The sequence below is a fragment of the Acanthopagrus latus genome, chromosome 17 (assembly GCF_904848185.1).
Source record: "Acanthopagrus latus isolate v.2019 chromosome 17, fAcaLat1.1, whole genome shotgun sequence".
In the NCBI taxonomy this organism is placed as follows: domain Eukaryota; kingdom Metazoa; phylum Chordata; class Actinopteri; order Spariformes; family Sparidae; genus Acanthopagrus; species Acanthopagrus latus.
This window is the reverse complement of record NC_051055.1, coordinates 25,929,329-25,941,603: the sequence shown is the minus strand read 5'-3', so window position 1 is coordinate 25,941,603 and position 12,275 is coordinate 25,929,329. Positions and strand designations below refer to the sequence as shown.

General features: G+C 39.7%; 2 protein-coding genes across 6 annotated transcripts in view; both read left to right on the top strand.

Annotated features, from left to right (window-relative positions):
- rpz5 (rapunzel 5) overlaps nt 1–703 on the top strand; it is a 3,684-nt gene extending 2,981 nt beyond the window's left edge. For all 5 annotated transcript variants that reach the window (XM_037074077.1, XM_037074079.1, XM_037074081.1 and 2 more), the window contains one exon: nt 1–703. This exon is cut by the window's left edge and continues 1,187 nt beyond it. In XM_037074077.1, coding sequence (XP_036929972.1) covers nt 1–63 — 63 coding nt within the window. In that variant the 3' untranslated portion in view covers nt 64–703.
- Nucleotides 704–1,393: 690 nt separating this feature from the next.
- Nucleotides 1,394–9,599, top strand: rpz4 (rapunzel 4). The gene is made up of 3 exons (XM_037074082.1): nt 1,394–2,389; nt 6,607–6,670; nt 6,986–9,599. Exon 3 carries the CDS (start codon nt 7,012–7,014, stop codon nt 8,185–8,187), a length of 1,176 nt encoding a protein of 391 aa, XP_036929977.1. The 5' UTR covers nt 1,394–2,389; nt 6,607–6,670; nt 6,986–7,011; the 3' UTR covers nt 8,188–9,599.
- The last annotated feature ends 2,676 nt before the right edge of the window (nt 9,600–12,275 follow it).

The following is a 12,275-nucleotide window of genomic DNA, read 5'->3' as shown; positions in this document are numbered from 1 at the left end:
CGAGAGGATTGCTACTACTACGGGAAGCACAAACGAGCCTACCTGTGTATCCACCCCGAGTAAACACACACAGTGCAGCTGCAAATCAATTCATGAATGTCTTTACCAGAGAACTGGAAGTATTTCCCTTAAATATAGAAATGTATTCATACATGTTTTCTGTGTTGATGCATAATCTGCCACGTCTGGAGATTCATTGTCCTTGTAATGATTTTTTTTTTTTATTCTTTTACATACATTTCTCCTCTATCGATGTTACAGCAGCTTCGGAGCCATACATCTCCCTGCCAGCTTTGACTTATTCTGTGTTACGAAACTTAAAACGATCGTGTCCTCGTTGGAAATCACTAGATTTGGGCGATCTGATGATATTAGTCTGTTAGCTGTTTATACCGAGACACCCTTCACCTTTGAGCTCTTTCAACCCCTGAACATCTCTGGGTGTATCGGATCATTGTGGGCAATGGTGTAAATCAAAGCATTCTGGCGTTATTAGATTATATTTCTTTTTGCATCAGTGTGGTGCTGCTGCCCAGATTAGCCAAACACTTCATGTTTGATTATTGAAAGCTCCAGAACAAGCAAATAAGTAGAACTTAAGTTGAAGTTCTCAAATTATGGGAATATTTTGGCATTTTGAGGGAAAAAAAAAAAAACACTTATTCATATTCTTGCCAGAAGTTAAATAAAAAGATTGATACCACTCCAAAGTTTGTCTGACGTGACTGTGAAATGGAAGAAAATTTGGTTCACAGACCCAAAAGTTTTACTTTAAGCAACGTTATGTAACGTTTTACCTTAAAATAACAGCAAAACCATGTTGATGGTACAGTGTTGTAACAGGGTAGAGGTGTCTCAGCCACTCCACCGCCCCCCCAACTTGTTTCTACACACCGTAACTTCAGTGAGAGGCTGTGATCAGAGCGTTACATAAAACTGTCATGACATTATAAGTTTCGTTTGTAGTTAGCACCTTCATCACGTCTGGAATTTGTATTTACGGCAGTGGTGTTGCACTCAGAAACCTCTGGGGGAACTATATATGCCAGTTTCTACATGACGTTGCTTTGAGTAAAAGACATTGTGTTCAAATATTACTTCCGACCACATGAAAAATACTTAAGTGAAAGTACATTTGACTTATATTTACATTAATGTGCTGGTAGTCGATGATTGTCAGCCTGGTTGATTTACTTTATTTCTTTTTTTCTTATTTTTTTTATCCAATTTCCATTAAAATAAATGTATTCAAAGATGTGCTACTTTGGCTCTGATGCAGCATTCAGTCTGCAACGTAACTAGTAACTAAAGTTATCAAGTTAAGGTAAAAAAAAAATGAGTAAAAAGTATAATAGTTGCCTCCAATATGTAGAGAGAAAAAAGGCTACTTAAGTAAAGTACAAGGGCCTGAATAAATGTACATTGCATCACTGTTAGCTTAGCATAAAGACTTGAACTACTGTTAACAGCTCGTCTGGCTCTGTCCAAAGGCTAAAGTTCATTATGTACAGATATGACAGATATGAAAGTGGTGTCAATCATCTCATTTAAGTCTCTTTAAGAAAGCTAATAAGCGTACTTCTGAAAACAGCTGACTGTTCCTTTATGTCAACATGGAGGCTCTAAGAGTAAAATCAAAGCCTCAACAGCTACAGGACCTCGATGGGGACCGTGTGACGGTGAACAAACGACTATTCAAAGCTTGAGTTTGAGATTTTTTTTTTGTCAATTATTCAATTTTTATCCAGTCACTCGATGAATTTTAAAGAGAATGTTCTATCCATTCAACATATATATAACAAAATAAATAAAAGGTACATACTGTGGCAGCAGGTTCTATCAGTATCGCCCTCTCTTCATATACATTTGTATAAATATAAAATATATATTCTACGCTTCAGCTTTTGGTGCAACATAGTAATTTGCCCACAATCACTTCATCAGGAAACTTGTGTACACTTTAATTTGTAATAAACAGACAACATGAATGTCTTTTCTTCGTCATCACTGGTAATCATTCCTCCTCCACCACAGAGAATATTTAAAATCATGACTGAGCACGAATTGTTTTTGTTTTTTGGGTTTTTTTTTTTTTTTCTTTACACTCAGAACAGATTCTACAGTTATGAAGCTTTAATAACACGTCATTGTTTACCAGATGGGTGGAGGTTGATCTGTAACAACATCACAACAGTAACAGCACTTTTTTTTTTTTTTTTTTTAATGTATCAACACCACCCAAGTTTTGCGTGTGTGCGTGAGTGAGTGTGCGCGTATGTGACTGGGTGTGCCTGCGCTCTGTAACACGAGAGCCACATGACCAATAGGAAGACAAAAAACAGTCTGGAAGTTCAGAGTCCCGCAAACTTTTTTTTTTAAAAAAAGAAAGGTGAGTCCATTTCTGATCAAAACGCTTCATAGTGCACGGACACGTTTAGATTAACAGTGTGGTGAAGACGAGGTGCTTTTAATAGGAAATGATCGATTCGGTGTCTCGTTACGTAATCGATCTTTTTTCTCCCCCCTTCTTTTTCCTCTTTACGCACCGAAAACGTCAAATACGCTTACATATTTTATTACGCAGCTTCGTTTAATAAAGCAAAGTGGGTGATGAGATGAATCTGCAGGTTTTTTAATGCAGTCTAAACGTAATGTGTGCACTTTTTTATGGGCGTTGGTTGGCAGCTCCGGTGCCACCGCTTCACTTCTTCCAGGAAGTGTCAAAAGTTTTTAAAGGCGTTCTCCACTTTGTGCGCTGCGTTGTAGTAAAAAAACAAAATCTAATCTGTGGTGTTAACCTGCGATGTTTGTTTGGCTCTTTGTCCACCGGCTGCAAACTGATACAATTAGAGCCCTTGTACGCGGACAGATCGATAGTTTTTCCATTAAGAGGGCGCATTAACAGAGCGATTAGTTGAGTGGTCAGCCGTCAGAGGAGGGTTTGGTCATCTCTGCGCTCTGGAGGAAACTCTGGCACATCATATAAATGAAACATGAACTATCTGAACCCTGTCAGAGACATTCAGAGGCTTCTGTGTGGAGGAGATAGCAGCATGCATGTGGTGTCTCTCATTTCAGTTTGTTTGCTTTCATTAAACATGCTGTTAGATGAGATTGTCTTTATGAAATAAGAAGAAATTAATGTTTCCAATGAAGGCCGCTGTTGCTTTTCTTTAAGTACTCACAGTCTATACTCTATTAGGAGTACAGGTACTCTGGTACTACTTATTCAATGTCTTAACTCAAGTACAATAATTCAGTACAAGCTCTGAAATGTACTCAAAGAATAAAGTCAAAAGTTTACAGAAAAATGTAAATTTTTATTCTGGCGACTGGGCCGTTAAATCTGAGGGGTCTTGAGATGATTAACGGGGGCAAAATGAGGGAAAACAATGTGTACAATTTGTGTAATGTCTCTATTCTTTGCGTTCTTGTTAATATACACACACTGTATATATAAAACCCCTTTGTCCTTTAAAAGTTTATAATACATTAGTTTATAACACGGAGACACCTGAAATGTTGAAAGAGTCCCCAAGTACATGATTTGTCAGGGGATCAACAGCCCAAAAAAGGTTGGGAACTTGGTTGATTGGTTGGTTTAATGATACATTTTGTTTGATTGTAAAGTTAAGCGATAAAGTACAGGCTCTGAAATGTACACAGCCTATAAAAGTAGAAAGTATCCCTCTGAAGGACATTTTTTTTTTAATTTATTTATATCAGTACAAAGCTGACTAACCCTCACGTCATGCTAATATAATTCAAAGACTATTAAACTTAAAGGTCAGAATCAGTAGGATTTATTCGTGCTGTCCCTGAAACAAAGGTAGAAGGTAAAATCAGTTTAAGAAAGCAGAAAGGTTGGAAACTATTGGAGGCATTTTATTTTATAGTTTTTTGAATGTTTAATCTTAATCAATATAAAGTAGCAAAGAAAAATATGGAAATACTCTACATTAAAGTTGCACTGAGGTAGAGTATAGTTCAGTCTGAGTACATTTTCTTATCACTCCTGTACATCTACTGCATATTAGTGGAAACATTAGTGGAAACAAGACTTGTTTCTCTTGTTTATATCCCTGCATTCATGCCTCTGGTACTCTGCAACTGAAGCTGCCCCTCCAGCTCTTTCTGTCTGAAAATGTGATTTCTTCAAGCACTTTTGTGTTTGACTCGTCCGTGTGAAGGTGTTTCACATGCACTCAGTCTGCAGTTAAACTTCCCCCGGGACCCTCAGTGAGATGGAGGAGCATCAGTAGAAAACAGGAATCAGTTTTTAGCTCGGCCAAATCAAATAAGATACAGTGTCTGTAAATGTTCTTACATCCTGCTGGAACTTCCTGCACTTTGTTGTCTTTGTTCTCGAGTCTTAAAAAAGGAAATCATGCAGATATTTTATATGTCATATCACAAGTTTTAGAGCTTTGTGGATGTCACTCAAATGATGGCCATTTAAGGAATAGTTTTGGGGGAAAGACTTATTTGATTGTCGTTCACACAGAGTTAATTCACATATAAAGCTTCAGGTAGTGGCTGGTTAGCGTAGCTTAGCATAAAGACTGGAAACAGGGGGAAACAGCTAGCATGACTATCCAAAAGTGAAGAAATCTCCTTATTAGCACCTCTAAGTCACTCTAGTTAACATGTTGTATCCTGTCTGTTCAATCAATACAAAATTACACAACCCTTACACTCTTTATGCTAAGCTAAGCTAATCTAGGATAAGGTAACTAGCTTCATATTTAATGACAGATGTGAGAGTGGTATCAATCTTCTGATCAGCTCCCAACAAGAAACATTATGCTTCCAAAAATGTCAAACTACTCCTTTAACTTTGGAGACACCAGGCTGATATCTTTGCTCAGATCTGAAAATCCCTGCTGGAATTCAAACCACCGTCTTGTAGGTGTCTGCAGACATGTCTGACCCCTGCAGAGGTGCAGGCTGAGTAATAGGTGCTGCGGAGCCTGATAAACCCCACAGAGCAGCCGACCTCAGCAGGGAGACGAACGAGCTGACAGATTATTTTCCGCCGTCTTGTTGCCGTGGTAACTTGCTGAGTTAAACTGGAAAACGCACACCCTTGCCCGGCAGGTTTAACCTCTTCCACTTAATCACTTCCCACGCCTGCTGCTCCAATATTGACTGGGCCGGCTTCTCCCTCGGCCACTATTACAAAACTGTGTGAATAACAGTGTGACGGCCAGAGACCTGAGTTAAAACATGTGACGGCAGGTTCCTAACCTACAGCTGCTACAGAGACAGAGAATGTGAGACTGAGTTTGTGAAGCCAGCAGATGACTGAATGATCAGTCTGTCCCAAAATGTAATTTCCACCCAAATTACACATTTCTAGTTTTGCAGAGGGGCATGTCTGAACATGCCCAGTGAGTCCATCTGGTTTACTGTAACAGGCAGGTTTTTTTTTTTTTTTGGCCTTTGAGAGAAGCTGTTTTTTTCCTAGATAAAGATTTTCCAAATCCAGTGGACTTCTTGTTTTTAAAGTGCGAGACAGGAAATCATTTCCTTCATATCAACAATCCCATAGCATCATGTGCTTTTAAAGCAACATTGTGTAAATATTTTTGCCTTCAAATACCGGCTTCAAAATCATTTTGATGGTACACTGTCTTGTAATAGAGAGAAGAGCATCTGTGCCTGTACCCGTCTGCTCTCCAGCTGCTTGTATTAGCACTATGTAACTTTGGTGGGTGTGTAGGTTCCCCCAGGAGAACCGGTGAAGCTTTACGGCACCATGTTACACAACTATGTCACACAACTGGATCTTATTTTAAGGACAAAATCAGATTTTCCCTCTGACATCCTCACGCTGCTTTTCCTCTCGATGATTTTCGGCATCTGGTGATGAACCGTTGTTGCTAAATTAGCTGCTAACTCTCGCCGCTATCAGCAAGTTAGCTTTTCTGATATCACATCTGATAATATTGTTACAGCAACCAGGGATTTGCATTCACAGTGATGTTGCTCTCAGAAACTGTGGGGGGCGCTACATCACACAAATACAAAACACAACTTTTCTTACAAATATCACCTTTAACCCTGTTTATTGCTCTGCTAGAAACACTGAAAACAATGATTTGCCTTAAAATTTGAAAATGTAGCTACTTATTTACAGGAAGAACAAGAGTTCTGTTTGAGAAAACAATCCTGACTCAGGCTCCAATTGAGAGATTGAGATATTTTGGTGTTTCACTTGATTGTTTATACCAGGGGTGTCAAACTGATCCAGTAAAGGGCCATGTGGCTGCAGGTTTTCATTCCAACCAAGCAGGTTTTCATGAAAACCTGCAGCCACATGGCCCTTTACTGGATCAGTTTGACACCACTGGTTTATACTGTGACATATCTAAATCTTTAGATTTCATACTTCTATACTAAGAAAAATAAAACATCTTATTGCTTGTTGATATACTTTTAAAAGTGTAAAATCTCTGCCAGCGTTTTAATAAAACTGTGTCTTTCCACACAGTAAACACACAAATAACCGCTGGATTCCCTTTACATTGTTGAGTCATTGCTCACTGGGTGTGGCCAGCAGCCGACATCGAAGCTCACTTGGCTGTTTCTCTCTTTCCTTATCAGTTTTTGCTGTGTTGTAAGAGGAGCAGGGGAGCAGGCCACAGTCCACCAGCACCGGAACAGAGCTGTAAGTAAACCAAATAAACCTGACGTTTGTTTCTGCCAGTAAAACTTAAAGAAGTTGGGACTCTCTGCTTCAATTTTGCTCAGTTTTTTCACCTCAGACTTGTGTTTTTACTTTGCTGAAAGGTCCGATTTGTAAGACGGTTGATTGTTGAGTGTCATTTTGGACACGTTGGGTTTGTGTCACACCCACCTACCAAAACAAAGAGACAGTATTAGAAGGATTTTCAAACAATCAGCTATCAAATTGTACCATTCAGTTAAACAACAGGACATACTTGGACTCTTTCTGACCATCTCAATATGTTTCCCCTGTTAGAATCAGTCTGAGTGACACCAGCAAAGATGGCAAACCAGCTACAGCAGTTTGTAGCGGAGAAGAAGAATATGGTGGAGACTGTGATGGAGGTGTTCGAACAGGGAGCTGAAGTGGTGGCCAGTATCGCCGGTGACCTCTTCCCCGTCTTCTCCATCGCTGCTCCGATCGTTAAACTGGCTCTGGACAACGTAGAGAGCAAAGAGGCTGTGTTCATGAAGGAGCAGTTCCAGAAGGTGCGAGACCGTCTGGAGGTGGTCTCAGAGGAGCTTCAGAGGATCAACGAAGAGATCAAGAAGAGCGGACTGGACGCTTTGTACTTCCCACTAGAGGAGAACATCACTAACCAGTTCAGGAAGTACATGGACATCCTCAACGCCAAGCCCAAGTTCCGGGAGGTCAAGAAGAAGCTGTTTCTTGAGCATTTTGCCAAGACCGGCGGGGATAAAAACCTCATCGGCCTCTACAACGCTGTGACGGGAGATAACTTCTCTGGGGAGTCCGTGCTTGAGATCACGCTGAACTACGAGGAGAAGAGTCGCCGGCCGATGGAGGACTTCTGTGCCAGGATGAAGAAGCTCTTCTGCATCGGGATCATCGCTCTGTTGGGCCATGCCGCCCTGAAGGGATACGATGAGGAGGACATGCTCCTGAAAGACTGGGGCGAGAAGATGAAGGTGGTCCAGGAGAAAATGAACGCTGTCATCGAGGACTGCATCGTCAGCTTCCCCAAACAAGCCGAGCTGGATTCCTGCCGACTGGTGAGAGACCAGCCGCAGCTCACCAACCAGCAGCTGGCTGACGCGATCATCGAGAAACTAAAGAGGAAGTATGACTGGGTGGGCTGGTCTGTGCGTGTATTCAGGTCCCCTTCAGGCCTGTTCGCCAACAAGAAAGACTTCCACTGCCCGACCGGGAAGAGTCGCTTCCAGGTGCCTTCGTCGGATGACAGACTTAACGTCTGGGTGTCCTACAGCTCCTCGCCTGAGCCCGTGGATAAGAATCACATCCAGCAGCTGATCCAGAGTCAGAAGAAGCTCACGGTGGTGAGTGTAGCAGAGATGCTCTTTGAGAAGCTGCCCGGCAGCTGCGTGGTCCACACGGTCAAAACCAGCAAAGACCTGGCCTGCTCCTGGAGCTTCACAGACGACCTGCACTACTGGGAGGAGCAGAAGAACTTCTACGTCTGCGTGCACTCGGCTTGAAGTGGTAGACACTGACAAAAACTCTCAAAAAGTCACTCTTTCTATGTCTGTGTGCTTACATTGATTATTAGAGTATATCACTGCCTTTTTTTCCAGGCCTTAGCAGTGAAACTTTACACAGTATGTGCCTTAATTTGAATTTTCCAATTGTCCTTTTACTTCCCTTATTATTCTCTTTTTCTCAGAATATTCATAGTCCAGCAGCACAAATCACAAAATTGTTTCAAGGGGCTACACAGTCTATCCTTACACCCTGTCCCACTGCCAAATAAACTCCTTTAATAGGGGAAAAGAGTGAACAAAACCTCAGGAAGAGCGAGAGAACAGAGGAGGGATCCCTCTCCCAGGACAGACAGTTTGTTGCACAAGAAAGTCTCATAAACTAAATTCTTAAACTAATAATAATGACCTTTCTGATCACATGCAGCTGTGCTTATGTCTCAGAGCAGAGAGAGGAGCTTATCCCTCTGTATTTTATATCCCGGTGTTTAAAGTTGACATTTGCAGAGGAATTTATAGAAGCGTATAGAAAAATTCAGCTGTATTTTCTACTGGTGCGGTTGTTTCATGCTGGGAAAGTTGCCGATGTAGAATCCAGGTGTCATACAGAGATTAAGTTTCTCTGCTACTGATAAGCGGTGACCTCAACCAGTCGAGGACACAAACACCAAAACCATGAGAGAAACTGCCGATGATTGCATGATTTGCATGATCTCACAAAAATAGTAAAACCATGTTTCTGGCTGCTGTACGAACAACAAAGCACAAGAGGGAAAAAAAACACACTCAAACAACCTTTGCTTCAGTGAGCGCCATGAAACTGTATCTACACGCCCTGCACGAACATGCCGAGGCGCAGAGACGGCGACACATTGTTTACATTCAGATGCCTCACATCGCTTTTCTTAAGTCACAAGAATGTGACACAAACTGGAAAGTTGCTCAAAACCCTCAACTTCATTTGCTTTGTACTTTTATGTAGATATTTTACTTTTAGATAGGAATAAACTGTTGATTTTGGAGGAGGTTATCTGGAACACTCTTGGGCTTGATTTGGGATTTGAGAAATTGATATGACTAACCTGACCATGACGTTTACACTACGTTGTAGTTTCTGTAGAGACACTCTGAGTTTTAACCTGTTGACCACTGACCTGTTGTGACTGCTTCAGATATTTAGTGTGTTTTTTGTACATCACAGTAATTTGTGTGTTTCTTCTTTGTTTGTATATTGTTTATATGTCATTACTAATTCTTAACTTTCCATTATCTCACCAACACATCCTCCATATTTACTGTAAAGATATGTTGCACTTCTGTTTTATATTATTTTCATTTCCATGCATCATATTTTGGTTGTCAGTGTCTCAGATTCAAAATCTATTTCTCCCAAATAAACTCATGAAATATTTTATTGTGTATACATTTGTGAATTTAATGCAGTTTGTCTTGTTGCTAGAGGATATAAATTGACTGTCTTGATACAGGACTGACTCAGAAGAAGTGAAGCAAATCTGCTTTTTCTCTTTTTTGGGGCAATTGGTTTTGGTGGATTCGATATTTACTTAAACTCACTAAAACTAAACATGTTTAAGAGTTTAAATAACTGCAATCACCTGAAATAATCCTAATACTGTTGCAAAATTATTCTAAAACACCTTAACTTCAGTGTTTTTTTTATTATTGGTCAAAAGATGAACATATCTGACACATTTTAAAAAAAATAAAGAATTCAACCTGAACAAATCTGAAGTTGCAGCATAGAGGAACGTTGCTGAAACTTACTTAGCTAACATTTATTCTGGCTTCTGGGTTGGTTTTACTATATTGTCATTTATAATTGTCCACTTTTTTTGCTCACAGGAGGAGATTAACATTAATGAAGACAATGAGCACAGTGCTTACAGGCACTATTCCTACACGTTTTTGTATTGTGATCAGGACCTGAGCAATTTTGGGGAAAACTGAGCAAATGGAAAAAGTTATGCTGTAAAAAAACACAAACATTTTGTGTTAAATTTAACATTGAAGGGTCTATTTTAACCCAAACCATGTTTTCCTAAACCTAACAAAGTATTTTGTTGCCAAAATTGCGAGAAAAAAAAATGTATAAACATGGAAAATAGTAGGCGAGTGAGCGAGAGCCCCACGTGGAAGCCACTCCTTCAGCTTGATGTTCCAGGAAGAACAACAACACAAGTCACACAGCCGTGACATCACAACAGCATGACTGGTCAGTTTCCACGATGGTCCTGGAACAACGATGATTATGATGTATAAAGAACACCAGCACAGTGATATCGGATAAACCCTTCACAGTGTCACAGTTATTTTAGCAAAAGTCACCCTCACAGACGCCTGAATCTGAGCAAGATGGTTCTTCTGGGACGGACCGGTTTAGCTGTTGCCTTCTTGCTACCCAGTAAAACCAGTGTTGTGCTTTAGCTACTGTATCTGTGGCCAAGAACGAGTTTGTTTCACCACATCTGTTACGGTCAAAACAGCTGAGACTTGCTAAATTACCAGAACCAGTGGGAAGAAATGGACCAAATTCCACCCCTCTGAGGTGAGCGACATACCATGAAGGTAAAACTCAGCTGTTCTATAGAGAAAACACTGAGCTTTGTAAGAAAAAAAGAAAAATGGTCTCTTATGGTTTGCCTGTTTGGAAACACCCACAGTGCTCTATAATTATGTGGTTGTGGCTTTTCTATCTTCAGCATATAAAGACTCATGTCCCTGCAGTACATCACACTGACGGGTCAAGTGCCTCAACTGAACTGAACAAGTGCAAAGAAAAGCAAGTGGGTCACAGAGTGTGGCAAAAAGGTGAAGACCCAAATACAGACGCAACATCGGGAACAAAAGGTGAGCCTTAAAAAAATCAGCTGTGACTAATAAATCCAAAAGTCCAATATGGCAAAAAAAAAAACAAAAAAACACAAGAAGCAGGCAGGGACAAGTATAATAATAAAAAAAACTACATTAAAAATTATCACAAAAATAAATAAAGTTCAAAAATCAAAAAGTAAATGAGTCACAAATATAAATAAAATACAAAAATAAAAAATAACGTAAAAAAATAATTATAATGTAAAATAAAATAAATAAATATAGTAAAATAAATAAATATAAAAAAAACAAAAACTGAGTACAAAAACAAAAAATAGATAAATAAATAAATAAAAATACAAAACCTAAATAAAGAACAAACCAAAGATGCAGTGGGAACACAGGCAGGAACACACAGAACTGAAGTGGGGAAAACATAACAGATGAACTGATGAAGAGACTGGAGAAAACACAGAATTAAATACACAGGGAGTGATGACTAACTGACACAGGTGAGCAGGAAAACAGACAAAGAGACGAGGAAAACACATGGACCAAATTCACAGGAGGATTATCAGGAACAGGCGGGCAGGAAGTAACACATGACACACGAGGATGAACCTTACAAAATAAAACAGGAAATCAACAAACCAAAAAAAAAAAACCCAATCATGACACTTTAGGTTGTCTGTCGACATGCGGGTCATTTTATCCAAATAATAATAAAGCATACATCTAGATTTAAAATTGTAATATTTACACTTTAATATACTGACTTTTTGATCGTGGGTAACGAGTATATCTAACTCTCAAGATTGTGATGTCTGCTGTTCAGTATAAACAGGTCACAAGACTGATAAGAGTTTTGGACAAAGAACAAATGACAGGTTACTCCTATCTTTGCTCCTTTCTTGTGAAATACTGGGCAGTTTTACTTCAGGATTCTAGAAAATGTTCAAATGAATCACTCTGTGGTCTGGTGCCACAGTCGTCTTTGTTTCTGCATCTACTCCTCGTGTTCATGTTCAAGGTTATTTTATTTATACAGATCGTCTTCTTTCACAGCCAAGTCTCAACAAACTCCAACGAGATTCCTTCAAAAAAAGAAAAGAGACAAGAACAGAAAGAAGAGAAAAATCCAGACTGAAACAAAAGTACAATAACATGAACAATGACAATGACACAAGTTAAGCCTGATATGATAGAAGAGAGCAGAGATGAGATTTCAGTCAGTGCCGGCAGAAACTAAATAAGAA